At 47.2% G+C, this 16,126-nt stretch overlaps 2 protein-coding genes across 2 annotated transcripts in view; one reads left to right on the forward strand and one right to left on the reverse strand.

Annotated features, from left to right (window-relative positions):
- Positions 1–16,126, reverse strand: part of CCHCR1 (coiled-coil alpha-helical rod protein 1) — a 78,752-nt gene that overhangs the window by 12,380 nt on the left and 50,246 nt on the right. The window lies entirely within an intron of this gene.
- TCF19 (transcription factor 19) lies at positions 6,173–10,533 on the forward strand. The gene is made up of 3 exons (XM_036767125.1): positions 6,173–6,410; positions 8,372–8,918; positions 9,857–10,533. The coding sequence occupies exons 1-3, from the start codon at positions 6,173–6,175 to the stop codon at positions 10,083–10,085; spliced, it is 1,014 nt and encodes a 337-aa protein (XP_036623020.1). The 3' UTR covers positions 10,086–10,533.

The following is a 16,126-nucleotide window of genomic DNA, read 5'->3' on the forward strand; positions in this document are numbered from 1 at the left end:
GTATTGTGTTATTCAGGGACAGACTGGGAACCTACAAGCATTCAGTACTCTCAACAGGGTCTAATCCGGGGCAAAGTCTAATTGCTGCCCTGCTAGTCTGAGCTCTGCAAGTTCTTGACCTGAGACTTCATCTAAGCAACAACGGACAGGTGCTGGACTCAGATCCTATCAGCCAGCTAGAAAGCTCTATTGGTTTAGTGGACAGAATTGTTGATTCCCTTTAAGTTTGCAATTCCTACCCAGGTTATTCCTCCGTAGGCTGGGTTAGATGCTAGAAGTGAGAAACAGCTCTGTTCCTGGGGTCTAAGCCTTTACTACTTTCTTCTAAACTTCTTCCTTTCCACCCATCCGGGAATGCCATTTCACCCATCCGGGAATGCCATCTCAGGCCTAGGTCCCCTTCTCAGTCCACTCTGGAACTACAACCCAGAACTAGGTAGTGGGCTGCCAGATGCTGCCAATTCCTACCTGTCTCCGTCTTCGTGGCTCTGGTATGGATCTAGGACCTCCTCTTGCCCTGGACCGCTTCACCCTGGGCTCTGGAATGTTCCATACATAGCATATTCCTAGCCCAGCTCCATCCCTACTGTCAGCAGACCTCTCTTGTTTCCCTGTGATGACTGGGCAGATCAAATCTATCACTGTGGCTTTCTCTGGATTTTCCTCATCAGGATTTGGTCTAGTACATTTTCTAGATCTATTAGAAGTTTTATGGCAGGAAGCTCAGCTATTCTGCTTCCTTCTACTCCTTCATCTTGACTCTGTCTCTAGCATAGAAAATATTATCTTCCTTATTTCACCTCATTCCTTTCCCCTTGAAGCATTTCACATCTCCCCAGTCAATAGTCTATACACCTATAAAGTATGAGAGAGAGAGAGACAGAGAGAGACAGAGACAGAGAGAGAGAGAGAGAAAAGTATGAGAGTGTGTGTGTGTGTGTGTGTGTGTGTGTGTGTGTGTGTGTGTTAGAAAGAGATGTTATCTTTCCTTTCAGCTTTTGGTTATATTGAATATGTTCCACCTCCTCAGCTTTCAGCTGCACCATCAAGGCAAACACTTTTTCCCTCCAACAACTCAGCTGGGCCTGAACTTTCTTCCCTGCCTCAGACTCCAGAGGGTCTATGGGCTGGACCTTCAAGGTGAAGAAGAAACATGAAGTCCATGGGAGTAAGGCAAATATCCTTTACTGCTCCTACTTATCTCAAGCAACAAAAAGATCAAGGCAAGAGTGAAAATCCACAAAATAAGAAGGAACACAAAGAGAAAAAGCCCAAGAGGAACTGGACTAGTAGAGGAGGGACTCTGTGAAGAGAGTCAAACTTACCTTCCGACCCAGCTCCTCTTCCTGCAGAGCATGGATGTCCTGGAGGCTCTGCACTTGAACCTGTAGCAACTCCAGAGTGGCACATAAGGAGTCCCGATCCTCCTGCAAATGCTGGCCAGGGGAAGAAAATTCTTATTCTACAGAAACATCTTTGTACTTGTCCCAAAAATGTGCCTACTTCTCCCTCCCCTCAAGTCTCTGTGAGTCCCAAGGTAATGTCTCCTTCTAAGCTAAGAACTGTTCTCTCCCAGAAGCTATGTATATTCATCACCTCCAAAAAAATCTCTGTATCCACCTCCAATCTCCCAACCCATAACCCTATTTCCACCCCCAGGGACAAAACCACTCCTCTTATCTCTCACCTGCACTGTCTCCAGCAGTTGCTTCCGCTCTTGCTCCCATGTCTGGTTCTTGTTCTCTGGTGGGATTTGATCCCCTATATACCTCCTAAGGTCCACCTGGGTCTTGAGCTCTGCATGGGCCTTACTAAGATTGGTAAGCAGGAGTGAGAAAGTACAGGCCATCAGTGTAAGACCCCAGAAACCTGCTCTTCCTACTGACAATCATTTAATATCAATTTCGTAACTTCAATAAGGGCCAGAGCCTGAACTGATTAACCAGAGGAAGAGTCTGAACCTAACAGCCTCTTTGTTCTCTGAGTAAACTCAGACAATACCTCTTCCTATGTCAACAAGGCCAGATTGGGCTCACTTCAGAGCATTCTTTCCTCTGTCTATGGCCATTAAGGATGAGACTATTAACCCAAGACTATCTTTAATAATGTGACTTCTTCTTTTATGGGCATATACTATGTTATGGCAATGTTAATGGTAAATTAAACACAGAAATGCTGGGTTGTAGTTTCAATTGACCCTTGTTAATTCCCTTATCTTACTGCATTTACAACCTATTCATCTCAGTCTAGGAATTCCAGTCCTGTGGCCCTACTTGGCCCAGGAACCTTTGGGGAAAGTTACAGGTGAGATTATGGCCTCTTTGCTCTTATACAAGAAAGGGATGGACACATGAGACTCTCTGTTCCCATCTAGTTATCAGGACTTCTCTGCTCTGATACGTAGGAATGAGAAAGGGGCAACGGGGCCTCTGGGGAAACTGGAAATCAGTCAGACCCACAAGAAGATGCAAAACCTGGAAACAGTAAGGATTCTGTGGTCTACTCTGAAGAGATCATCCGTAACAAACATTTAGCACTTTTTATGTGTAGGGCACTAAGCTAGATGTTAGGGACACAAAAAGGTACATGCCATAATCTATACCATCAAAGGCCTTAATCTAGTTGACGAGGGAAGGCACACACATACATAAAAAGATAATACTTGCATCTATTGCATAATTGCACCTATTAAGTGTGCCTCCTGAATGCTACAGACAATGAGGGCTGGGATATCTGGTTCACAAGTAGATGAAGACAGGAATCTAAGAGTTCTGCCTGAGGTGGAAAAGGGATTCGGTGTTCTAGTTTGAGAGAATGAGGAGCCTGAACTCCATCCTGAGGTAGGGGCAGAGAAGGAAATGGATCCTCTTGTTCTAAAGTGAAGACAACAGGGGCTAGTTAATAGTAATTTATTGAAGGTTTACCTCAACCTTCTGAGGGGAGGCAACAGAAATAAAAGACATGGTCCCACTCCTTGACAAACAACTCTAATCTCCTCATAATGTTATTTCAGAATCCATAAAAAAAACACTAGCAAAAACCCTAGGACAGGATCTAAGACAGACCTGCCTGTATCTCCACTCTAAAGCCAATTATTTTATTAAGACATTAAGGTACAAGTTTAGAAGAGTCAGGATACACACACGAGATAAGAAAAAATACAAAAAAAGATCAAATAATATCGTTCAAATTTCATATACAAAAAGCAGAAGGTACACAGGATCGATCAAAAACAATCAAAACTGGTGTTTTTTATCTTTGTTACAAGGCAAGGCTTGTTGGGTAAGATAGGAGAGAAGCGTATTATTTGGAAATTAATGGAAAGTAAAAGAAAAAAGCATCAATTAAACTTTTTTTTAAAACAACACAGGAATGAAGGCCAATAGAGGCAGAAGCTAAGATAACTAGATCCCTACCTGGTCCTTCTTTCGCTATCCACACTATCGCCTGCCCCATCTTGTTCTCTCAAAATCTGTAGTCTCTGAGGCCCCCATCTACGATCATTGTTATCATGACCAACATGGGGTGAAGGCAGGACTACAGGCAAGGGTGGGCACTGGACAGAAGGGATCCTGGACATGTCCAGAAGGGGCCGGGTTTGGAAATGAGATGGAAGCAGGAGCCCACTGAAACCTGGGTAAGAAGGAGAACAGAAGAATCAATGCTGAAGGTAAGGAATAGGGTGTACAATCTCCAATTCCATAGCTCAGCCCTGTCCCTTTTACCTGAAGCCTGGAACAGGTTTCTTCTCCGACCATCCATTTTTTCCTGTGGAGCAAGAGAATCACCTCAAGCTCCAATTCATTTTCCAAGCTTACAACCTACCCTATGATAACCTACCCAATTCCTTAGAGAATTTAACGAATTTAAGGTCTATCCTGCTGTCACTCCTTTCCTTCCCCTCCCCATCCCTACCCCCCCCCCCACTTTTGAAAGTCACAAACTGGAACATCTATGAAATAATCAGTGGTTGGCTCCACCCAGCTTTGATAAGAGACTCCATAATAAAAAACCTATGATAAAGAAGTTTTCTAAGGGAAGCAGGATCTAAGGCTGAGGCCTCCAGACCCCTGAAGGTGCCCACGGCATTCACGGGACTTTGGGCAGTGCCTTGCCCTCCCCTTATGGCTCTGTTTCTTACTGATGCTGTGAGCACACACGGAATTAAAGGGCTGGGGAAGCAGCTCGGGGTGGCCCCGGGAAATTCCCTCCCCACACCAGTGTTCCCAGCACGGATTCCCCCTGCCCGTCAAAGATCCGGCATACTGCTTGGCACCAGACCAAGTCTGTAAGATGCAGAGCAACGTTCGGAACCCTCTTCCTGGGCAAGCTGGAAGTCTAACAGTCCTTTGCCCACGTTTAGGCTTTCGCTCTCCTCTAGGCCCTTCCCGGCAAGTTTGTCTTTCCTCCCACCCCGAGGCTCTCACTTTCTCGCTCTCACTTCCTCTCTCCGTTTCCTCGCCAACCATGCCAGCTGTACGCCCCGCGCCCCCCGCTCCCCTGCACCCCCGTGGCCCGCCTCTCTCACTCAGGTAGCTCGCCATGCTAAGCGCTCTCCCTCCCTCCCCGCCTCCCTTTTATTTACTCCGCCCGGGTCTCGTCACAACTGCAATTGTCCCGCCCCCCTCGCCCGCTGGTCCCCCTCTGCCCCTCAGCGCCCCCGCTTCCCCCAGGCCTCCCCCTGCCAAGCCGCCGGGCCCCTTGCTCCTGCTCCGCCTTCCCCGGGACCTTCGTGTCCCGGTTCCTCGTCTCTGTGAGCCCCTAGTCCCACACCCCCTGACCTCCAGCACTTTCTTTGCCCTGCCCCTGTCCCCTCAGCTCCCTAGTCCCACGTTCCCCTGCCCCTCTCCGCCCCTTCCCGCCCTCAATTGACTCACTCTCGTGCCCCCTTATCAAGCACGAGACCTCACCCTCCCCCACAATGTACCCATCTCACCCCCGCCCTCCACAGACTGCGCCTGCGCAGAGCGGGCCAGCTGGCGGATCCTCAGCCCCGGGTACTTCATCCCGAATAGGGAGGAAGAGTGAATCGGTGCACGCAAGCGCCGTGGCTTCTAGCTGGTAAACCAATCCAAGGCCTCGGCCGATCCCCATGCCCTTACAGGTCCCGCCTCCCCACCGAGCTCCCCCTCCTCTCCCTGAAACCCGGGAAAATTTGACGACCAATCGGGAGGCGAAGAGAGCGGTCGCGCCGGGTGCTTTTTGTGCTCTTCCTGACCATCGCCCAATGGGATCTGGGCGGTAGAATGAGGAAGGTCCAATGGGGAAATGGCATCGTGAGGAGGCGGGGCCTCTGAGGCGCGCGGAATTCGGAGCCGGGGCATTTGCGAAGGTGGTGGGCGCGCGCCTGTCCTGGGAGGCTCCGCCCCGCTCAGCTCCGGGCCCGGCTCCTGCCTGAGCCCTCTGCTTTTGCTAGGCCTGTCAAACTTCAGCCCGAGCGTGCGCTCGTAGACTGGGGGGCGTGGGGTCCCGAGGAGCGGACCTGGGGTCCTTGCCTCCTCGGTCGAGGTTGGTATGGCCTGAGGGAGGGGCACGGCACGCTGAGATTGTCCGGCACTGATTGATCCGAAATTAGGCTGCCCGGGCTGGGGGGACCCGCGTTTGCATTGCTTCGGAAGCCGTAGCACCCCAGGTTTGCATCGCACTCCAGGGGGGAGGGAGGTAAGGGATCTTGCTTCGCTTTACTCCAGAAATAGGAAACCTCGGCCCGCATTTTCGGGGTCTTCATCCCCCTGACACGAGCGAGGCGTTGGGCCAGGAAAGTTGAGGGGGGGACCTGTGGAAGAGCTCTTTTGCAAGAAAGGGCTCCCTGGCCCCCAGTGACACCGAATGAACGCTTTACACTCCTTGCGTTACAGTGCACGAACCCATCCGGACTTTAGCGCGATGCACATTCCCTGCTTTTGCATCGCACGGGAGATGACGCCTTAACTCTTTTCCTTTCAAGGCCAAGTCGTCCCCCCAGTTTGTGTCGTTCATCATTTCATTGCCCGGGCTGAGCGCCTTCCAAATTGGCGTTGCACTGAGAATGTGCGTCTAGATTTGAATTGCACAAGAATCGTACTCCAAGTTTGCATCAGGACACCTCTCCATTCTGAATGACCCAAGGGTGGAAAGAGCTATGTGTTCCCTGACTTTAGAAGGGGGTCCGTAGGGGAAAGCCCCTCCCCCCATGTTGCCCTGCTTCCAGCTGCTTCGCATGGGGGTTGGGAGGGGTGGAGATCTCTATACTTTTCACCCCCCAACTGGGGCTGGCTGTACCTACCACTTGGGCCTCAGGCCTGATCTGTGTGATGTGGCCCTTCGGCCCCAGTGTGAGCCTGTCCTCATCTCCCCCGTCCATGCCAAGCTGCATGCTGAAGGCCAAGGTGACGACTGGAGAGTCAGCCTGGAGGACTGCAGTAGCTATGGTGAGCCTGGACCTGGCTGGCCCTGTTTCAGGCAGAATAGATATATAAATAGGCATAGTATGATCTGAGAAGCACCATAGGAGGACCTTGACCTGGCCAAAAATAGCGCCCTGTTGGTCATTGCCATTAGAACCCCCGCTCTGGGTTAGACAGCAAAGACCAAAAGACTTTGGTTGTTTCCAAAAGTTACCTGCTGTCTGTTAGGGTAGTGTGCTATATATGGTATGTGTGCCTATCTATCTCCTGCCTGAGAAGGATGAAAACCTATCAGAGCAGATGAGTTGCATAGTTGAATTAGGAGATTAGTTCTATATTTACAGCATTCTGTTATTACCGAATCGTTTCATTTATCCTGCCATTTGGTCTTTAAAATAATTATAATTTATATATAAAATAATTATAAGTTATAGCTATCTGAGGTTCAGGTTAAGTGACTTAATTCATGTTTCTATAACAATTTAAGGCTTATTGCTCATTTTCCTATTGGCAATCCTGGGAAGTATACAGTGTAAATATTATATTCTTTGTTATGGGGCCTCTTCCTGGGTGAAGGTATTGTTATTCTCCATTTTACAGATAAAGAAACTGGGTACTAACTATGCATTGCCCAGAGTCACATCTCTAGTAAATGTCAAAAGGTTACTAGAGTTCACTCTTCAGATTCAATACACACTGCCCATGGTTTAGCAGATTAGCTAGCTCTCTCAGGGAGGAAAGTAGAGAGAAGAGCCCCAAGGGGCCTGTAGCCAAGATAAAGATTTTATTGTGGAGCAAGAAAAAAAGGGCAGGTGAGTGGGCTTCAGTTCTAGAAGACAAAAGGCAAGGAAGCTCTGGTACAGGTTTTCGAGGAATTGGCAATGAAGTTAAATAAATGTAGGGACTTTTTAAGATCACGTCTCCAAGGTGGACATACTCCCTCTGTTGCTCACTAGTAATCCAGGTTCCCAAAGCTTTAGTGTGTTTCTTTGTTAACCTTGGCCATTTTGTTGTTAAGCCATTCAGCTGTATCTGACATTTTTTGCGGCATGGACTTTTGTCCTTGGGCCCTTGGAGAAGCCATTTCCTTCTCAGGTGGATTTAGGAAAACAGAGGTTAAGTAACTTGCCCAGGGCAATGCAGTTTAAGAGGCTGGATTTGAATTCAGGTCTTCCTAACTCCTGGCCCATTACACCATCCACTGAGTCACCTACTTGTCCATAGATTTCATAAAAGGTTCCTCTTGATCCAACAGATTTTTTAATGTTTGACCAAAAAGAAACAGTAGGTACTTCCGTGCCTCAGAAGCCTCAGGGAAGCCCTAGGGTCCATATTGGTGGGAGGAGGGGTTATCCCAAACCTAGGACTATCCCTATTTGGAGCAGGTCTGGGTTTCTAATTAGACACATTGGTTTCTTATTGTCAATGAAGACTGAGTCTTTACAGAAAATGACTTAAAAAAGGACAGGGGAAGAATTCCTAACTCCTTCCATTCTGTGCCAACTTTGTCAGGAGACCCCCAGGAGTGGTGAGCTGAGATGATTGGGGGAGCCAATCCCTCCAGTTCAGCAGGAACCAGGCAGGATAGGAAACTAGGGAGAAGCGCACCCCTTAGGCGTGTGAACTCACCGCTTATAGAATCAAGCTTGCTTCTTACTTGCAGTATTACGGAACTCTAGGTAGGTCCCTTTCCCTGCGTGAAATGAATGATAAAATCACTTTGAGCTTTAACAGTTTACAAAACAGCCCCTGTCCTCCCTGAGCTTGAGGTTATAATCTGAGTGAGGCCAAAGTGGGAGGAGAGGGTGTCAACAGTTTCCTTAGCCCTCTAGATTTCACCTTAGGAAATCTGGCTCTGCTACATGACTTTTTGACTATTTTCTTTGACTTGCCTTCTCTTTCTCTGCCTTTCTTCTCTTCCTCTGTTTCTTCTCTCTCCCTCCCCTCCACCTCTTCCCCCCCCTTCTCCCCGCCCCCACTTACAGGTACCTTGGTCAACAATATCAGACTCCCCAGGGGTCACCAACTGGAACTGAGTGACGGTGACTTCCTGACCTTTGGCCCTAAGGGGCCCGTGGGGGCCAGCCCTCCTGAGTTCTACTTCATGTTCCAGCGTGTCCGAGTCCGACCCCAAGACTTTGCCGCTATCACCGTCCCCAGGGCTGGGGGGGAGTCAGGAGATGAAGGTGGCTTCTGGCCCATGCTGCCCCCTCTGGGGGCCCCACAGCGTCCCCTCAGCACCCTCTCCCCCGCTCCCAAGGCTACCCTGATCCTCAGCTCCATTGGCAGCCTCAGCAAACTCCAGCCTCAGCCCCTTACATTCTCCAAGGTCGGGGGTGGAAGTCAAGGCCTGACCTTCCCTGTGACCTTTAGGGAGGCAGGGTCCACCCTTCCCACCCCACCTCCAGCCCCTCGAAACCGTCGGAAGTCAGCACACAAGGTGCTGGCTGAGCTAGAGGATGAAGGGGGAACTGAGGAAAGCCCTCCCAGGAAGAAGCCTCGAAGAATGAAGATTCCAGTCACCCCCAGTGGGTAAGTGGAGCAACCGCCCTAACTTCAGAGAGACCAAGGGAACTTAGGGCGTCCCCATCCTCACCAACACCTTTGTTCTCTGGAACCTGCCACTACGTCCCCCCCAAGGCCTCCTTTTCACATACGTGCATGCACATAAATTCTATACACTCTGATCTGTCCTCTCCGAGCCTTCCTTTGCTCTGAGAGGACCTGAGCTCTGGGCAGTGCTTTCTGTCCTCTGGCTCAAGAAGAGAGAGGGAATGCTCCCAAGAGAGGAAGGGGAGAGAAGGCTCTGGAAAAACTCCAGCCCAGATAAGCCATATTCACCGTTCAACTCTACAGATTGTCTAATACCTACTGTCTTAGGAGACAAGACAGAGGAAGAGAGGAATGGTGGGCATGGGAAAGAAAGAAAAGTATAGAGTACTTTAAGATTTACAGAGCTCTTGCCTCACAACTCACTGAGGTACAGATGAGAAAACAGGCTCAGGTTAAACGATAACATTTAACCATACACACATATACACATTCCTGGTCTTTTTCATGGAGAGGCAGTAGCAAGAGCATGGCATTTGGACTCGAGGACCTGAGTTCAAAGCCTGTCACTGCCACCTGCTACCTGTATCATGCTGGGCAAGTCGAAGCCTCCGTGGACGTTGTTTTCCTCCTATGAAGGATGATAGTTTGGACCAGGCAGCCTTCGATTTGCCCTTGGTCATACAGCAAGTAGTATTACTGTCAGAATATGAACCCAGGCCTCTTGGCTACCAGGTCCAACATTCTTTCTACTGTACCACACTGCCCTACTCAGAAATGGGGGAAAGTCCTTCAAGTACTTCCTGTTGTCTGCCACACCAAATCAGATTAGACCCTAAACTCCTCTCTAGGAATAGGAGCACATTCCTATCTCCCCCGCTCAGGGTTTTCTGTGTCTTTTCCACCACATCTCCTTTCAGAAAGCGACATGGTCGTCCCCGGAAGTACCTGTCATCTCGGACTGTAGCTCCCCCTCCAACTGGGGGAGGGGAGCCCTGTGCAGCCCCCAGCTGCCAACCACCCCAGGAAGAGACAGTGGCCTGGGTCCAATGTGATGGCTGTGATGCGTGGTTCCATGTGGCCTGTGCAGGCTGCAGCTACCGGGCTGCCCAAGAGGCCGACTACCGCTGTTCTAGTTGCCAAGCCTAAGGTGATGGAAATCGGTTAAGAAAGGTCCTAGCAACTTGCTGTACTCCATGGAGATGTGACCCAAAGCCAGGGGCTGGATATGGGAGGAATGAAAGGGGTTCTGAAGGAATGCTCTCTACTTCCCTCCCCAGGAGGAAAGACCTCCAGGAAGGAATTGCCCATTGCCATGGATGCTAACTGACTAAGGGACCCTAGCAGGCCCCTAAAGCCACATGGAAAAAAGTGACTTTTTGGCTGTGGCTGTTGTCTCAAGGAGTATCCAGTTGCTAGAGAATGTGGAATTGATTCCAGGGTCCTGTTGCCCCCAGATGCCATATGCCTGGGGCCAGAAAATTAGCAGCCCTGGAAGTCAAGACCATGTCAGATGAATGGCTTCAGGAACCCTAGAATTGGATGGGAAAGACTTCAGAGAGCCATTTATAGTATTTCCCTGGGAGAATCTGGAAAAGTTCAGGTTTGGCTGTGAGAGGGCAGGGAAAAGGGGGAGGGGGGGGAAGTTCCAGTATGACCCTGATCTCTCAAACATGCTGTTTCTAGCATAACAGCCTGCCCCAAAGCTTCACTGGCCATTATGTCCAGTTCCCCAATCTTTGGTTTTCTGATCTGCCCTTTCCTGTTCCTGCTTATTTCCAAATAAAGAACCAGCTGCTGATTTGTCCCTCTGTCATTTTGTTTCCTGACACCATAGACTTCACCTACACTCTTCTTCACTTCTCACCCTCACTTTGGTATATGTTGACTTAAACTTGGCTCTGGGGGGAGATCTGGATAGCGTATAATCCCAACCTGAAGAGGTCAATGAGATATACTTCAAAGGAAAGGAATGCCAAATTAATTCAAGTAGAAAGGAAAGCCAGTCCAATAAACATCATGAAAAAAATTGTTAATATTCGATGATGGATTGAAAATGGTTTGAAAAGGAGGGAGGAATCAATCTGTTATCTTTATTCCTTACAATCCCTAACCCTGTTTGGGTCATCACTGCAGCCTCCAATTCCTCTGCCCTTCAGTTTTGCCATCATCCCTGCATTGCCTACATTCTCCCTTCTCTATCCTGACTCCATGGTAAACCAGTTCAACCGTACACCGTCCTCTTCTCTTCGGTCCCTCTTTCCCTTATTCTGTACTTGAACTTCACCTTTGAATTACTCCCACCCTCTGCTTCCTTTGTTCCTCATGCTGCTGAGGAAAACTCAGAAAACCGTGCTGACTGGACCCACTGCAAATTTATGTTACATAATCTCCACAGGGCCCTGACTATGGCAAGGCAACCCTTTCATACCTCCCTTATCAAAGTGATTATCCCCCTTCACACAGTGATTTAAACCTTCCATCACTCCTCTACATCTCATCCTCTCAACTGAGAACCTTTCCTCATTTCCCTTTTTTAAAAAAAGGCCATTTGCTAGGAGCTTGCTTCCCTTTTCCCCTCCTCATCTTACATCTCAGTGGCACTTTGCCCTTTTCTCCTCCACCCCTGTTTCACATGAAGAGATGGCCCTTCTTGCCGAGGTCAATGCCTCCACATGCAGGAGTGATCCCATCTCATTCTGTCTTCTCCAGCAGATTGCTCCTCCCATCATCCTTATTCTCAATAATCTTCAATCTCTCCCAGTCTACTGCTGCTTTTCTACTGCCTATGAGCACACCCGTATCTCTTCCATCCTCAAAAAAAACCAAAACAAAAACACACTTGATCTCTTCTTTCCTGCTAGCTATTGTCCCATCTCTCTCCTTTGTAGCCACATTTGAGAAGGTTGTCTATAATCAGTGCCTTGTTCTCTCTCTTAATTCTCTTCAGTCTGACTTCTGGCTTCATCATTCAAATGAAACTGCTTTCTCCAAAGTTACTACATTAATTGCCAAATCTAATGTCCTTTTTTCACTCCTTATCCCTCTTGATTTCTTTGCAGGCTTTGACACTGTCAATCACTGTCTTTTCTTTGATACTCCCTTTCTCTAGGTTTTTATTACGCTGCTCTCTGGTTCTCCCTGTCTGCTGTTCCTCCTCAGTTTCCTTTACGGTATCTTCATCCAAGTTGTACCTATTAACCAAGGATGCCCTCTTGTTTCCTCCCTCTTTTATTTTTCTTTGTGATCTTATTTCATTTCTATTTATTCAGCCCAGGCTTTGTCCTTCCACTGTCCCATCTCCACTTGCCTGTTGGACAACTCAAACTAGATGTCCTATAAACATCTCAAACTCAACGTGTCCAAAGCCATTCTCATTCTCCACCCCTGAACTTTTCCCTTCTTCCTAGCTTCCCCATTACTGATGAGGGTACCAGCATACTCCCAGTTACCTACACTCCACACCTAGGTATTATCCTTAATTCCTTTCTCTTAATCCCCGCCTCCCAGTATCCAATCTTTTGCCAGGTTTTATCTGTTCTACCTTCACAACATCTCTCATATATCCACTTCTCTCCACCATCCTGATGCAGACCATAATCCCCCCCTCCCCTGAGTATTGAAATAGCCATCTGGTTGGTCTCGTTGATTCCACTCTTCCCAGGGCAGTCCATCTTCTACTTAGCTGTCATCTTGGTCTTCCTGAAGCTCAAGGCTAACCAAGTCACCCTCCTATTCACTAAGCTTCAGTAGTTGCCTAATACCTCCAGGAGCAAATATAAAATCCTCTTTGGCTTTTAAAACCCTCCATAACCTGGCCCTTTCCTAGCCTTCTAATCTTTACGCCTTATTCCCTTCTAGGTCCTCTGTAATTGAGTGCCACTGGCCTCCTTGCTATTCCTCCCACAAGACAATCCATCTCCCTACTCCATGCATTTTTTTTTAACTCCATGTATTTTCACTGTCTCTCCCCCAGTTCTGGAATGTTCTCCCTCCTCATCACTGCCACTTGGCTTCCTCCAAGGCTGAACTAAAATCCCATCTTTAAGAGGCCTTTCTCTGTCCTCAATATTAGCGCCCTCCTTCAGAAATTATTTCCAATTTATCCTGTACATATCTGTTTCATACATAGTTGCTTACATGTTGTTTCCCATGTTACATTGTGATCTCCTTGAGGGCAAAGACTTTTTATATTGGTGGTACTTAGCGCAGTGTCTGGCACACAGTAGGTGCTTAATAAATGCTTGTTGACTGGACACAGGGAAATGGATAAGTTGGGAAGGAAGCTGATGGACCTAGTTTTCAACAAATAGATGATTCCTCCTTTCAGTGGAGAAGTGAGGAACTCAGGCATGGAATATTTTCTGCAGTATCAAATTCAGTGGATTTGTTTGCTAAACTTACCCTCCACCCCCACCCTGCCCCATTTCTCATATAAGGTGGTGTTAAGTACCGTATATGAGGTAGTATTAGCTAGTGGTAGACAGGTATTTTCTGAAACAATTGAAGTAAAAACAAAAGACCATTACCAAGTGATGCTGGTACATTTAAGGGAAAACATTCTGTAAACAGAGGAGAACCATGGAGACTCAGCTAAAAGGCTAAAGATCATCTAATCAAAATCCTTTATTTCACCAGTCGAGGACTGAGGTGAAGTGTTTTACCCAAGGTTACAGAGATAGCAAATGGCAGAATTAAGAGTAAAGCTCAAGTCTTGATTCTAGGTAGGATGTAGACAAAGGAACCAAGAGAGCCGGAAAGGCACAAGATTCTGGAAGCCAAGGACAGCAAATGTTTATAAATCCTGCGTGCAATACTATATTTAGTGTTGGGTGTGAGGAGCTGGGAAGTTTAGAAAGAATCCTCATAAATTCACATGCTAGTAGGGGGACGAGACACATAAATAATCCTAGGTGAGTCAGAAAGGTGGAAGTAAAAAGCTAAATGAGGTCACTCGCTGTTAGGGAAAGGTCACATTGAGGTAGCTGGGGGAGGAGGAAGAGAATCTGTCAAGGGTTTCTAGATGGAGTGACATTTCAATTGGATTTGACAGCGCAGGTAGAAATTCAACAGGAAAGCAATGTGACCTCACATCAAAACTTTCCAGCATCCTCATCTATTCTCTTCTTCCCTGCTCTCTCAAAGGAAAAAACCGTCTCATTGCTAAGACTCATCCTGGTTCTTATGCCCTTGATCCCAAATTCCCCTTCCTACAAAACCTTATTACAGCCATAGAATCCATTCTCTTTCTATCATGCATCACCAAACTCTTCCTCTCCATTAGTTCTTTCCTATCTGACTACAAGCATGTTCAGTTCTCTTCAAAGCTAATAAATTATTCCTTTGACAAGACCTGGAGGGGGGCAGGTGTCTCCATTTTCAAGAAAGTGGAGTCTGAATTATATGCCAATGCCTTGAGTTCAATTCCTGGTAAAATTCTGGAAAATATTAAAGAAACGGTTAGTGAACCTCTAAAGAAGAGCACGGAAAGGCTAACCTCGTGTCCTTTTTTCACAGGCTTTCTCGACTAGGGATGCCGTAGGTAGAATTGACTTACATTTTGCAAAACATTTTTTAGAATACCTCATGCTATTCTTGTGGGAAAGATGGAGAGATGGGACTAGACGACAACACAATTAGATGTAGTTGGAATGGATTTGATGCTGGACAAAAAAAAATGACTCGATGTCAGCTTGAGCCCCAGCCCCAGGGATCTGTGCTTGGTCCTAGGCTATTTAACCTTTTTCACGATGACTTGGATAAAGGCACGGGTGGCATGCCCATCAAATCTGTAGATGTTACAAAGGGAGGCAAGTTAGCTAATACACTGGAGGATGTCAATAACAATAGCTAACAATTTATAGAGTGATAATAACAGCTAGCACCTACTATGTGCTGGACGCTGTGCAACCCTGGGAGATGGGTGCTACTATTACCTCCCATTTTATAGGCAGGTAGAGGTTAAATGACTTACCCAGGGTCACACAGCTAGTGTCTGAAATTGGATTGGAATTCCAGTCTTCCTGACACTAGGCCCAAAGCCCTACACCTGCACCACCTAGGTGACTGTTATATGGCAGAAAGGATTCAAAAAGCATTGGGCTAGAGCAAGTTTTACATATTCCTTTCTTCTATTTTCTCTCTTCTCCCTCCTCAACCCTTTGACATTTGACATCCAACTTCATCATTCAATTGAAACCATTTTTTCAAGAGTTACCAGTGTCCCAGAAACATCTCAAATCCAACGCGTCTAAAACAACACTCGTCTTTCTTCTAAAACCTACTCCTCTTCCAAACTTCCCTATTTCTGTGGAAGGGGCAACCGACTCCATTCAATAAACATTTATTAAGCATCTACTATGGACCAGGCACTATACTAAGTGTGGAGGATACAAATAAGAAAGATAAAAACAGTCCTTGCAACACACAAAAGGAAGCTAAAAAGGAGAGCGGGGGCTGGCAGGAGGTAGGATAGAGTCCAAACTAAGCAAGGCTGCTGATGGAAAATGAGAATGACGAGTTGCCTCAAAAGTCCAGATTTGAGACCTCTATAAAGGAAGGCTTTGGGAGGAGTTTATCGTTCCAGCCCTCCAATCAGAGAGGAGGGGCAACTGAGAGACTCGAGAAGGTGTTGAGTATCAAGAACTGAGTCAGCCAGCAAGCATGAAGATGAGATTTCAGGTGACCCAGCTTAATCTGGGTGAGGCACGATATTTCTTGAAGTCAAAACCAAGCAAGTCTACTGCTGAATGATTACCTGGAAAGTTCAGGTCTGAGCTTTGGGAGGAGTTTAGTGTTCCACCCTCCAATCAAAGAAAGAGACAATTGAGGGAATAGAGACGGTATTGTCAATAAGCGAGGCATTTTCCCATTCTCCCAGGCTGATATTGTCCTTGCTTACACCACATAATCAATCCATTATCCTATCTTGCATTCAGGTTCCTCAGGAGACAAGTAAGAGAACTTACCACCATTTGTTGTAATCCACAGTCAAAGGCTTTAGTGTAGTCGATGAAGCAGAAGTAGATTTTTTTTTTTCTGGGATTCCCTTGCTTTTTCCATAATGCAGCAAACATTAGCAATTTAATCTCTAATTTCTGCTCTTCAAAAACCAGCCTGCAGTTCTGGTAATTCTCAGTTCACATATTGCTGAACTCTAGCTTGCAGAATTTTAAGCATATCCTTGCTGG

The sequence above is a fragment of the Trichosurus vulpecula genome, chromosome 7, assembly GCF_011100635.1.
Source record: "Trichosurus vulpecula isolate mTriVul1 chromosome 7, mTriVul1.pri, whole genome shotgun sequence".
Lineage (NCBI taxonomy): Eukaryota > Metazoa > Chordata > Mammalia > Diprotodontia > Phalangeridae > Trichosurus > Trichosurus vulpecula.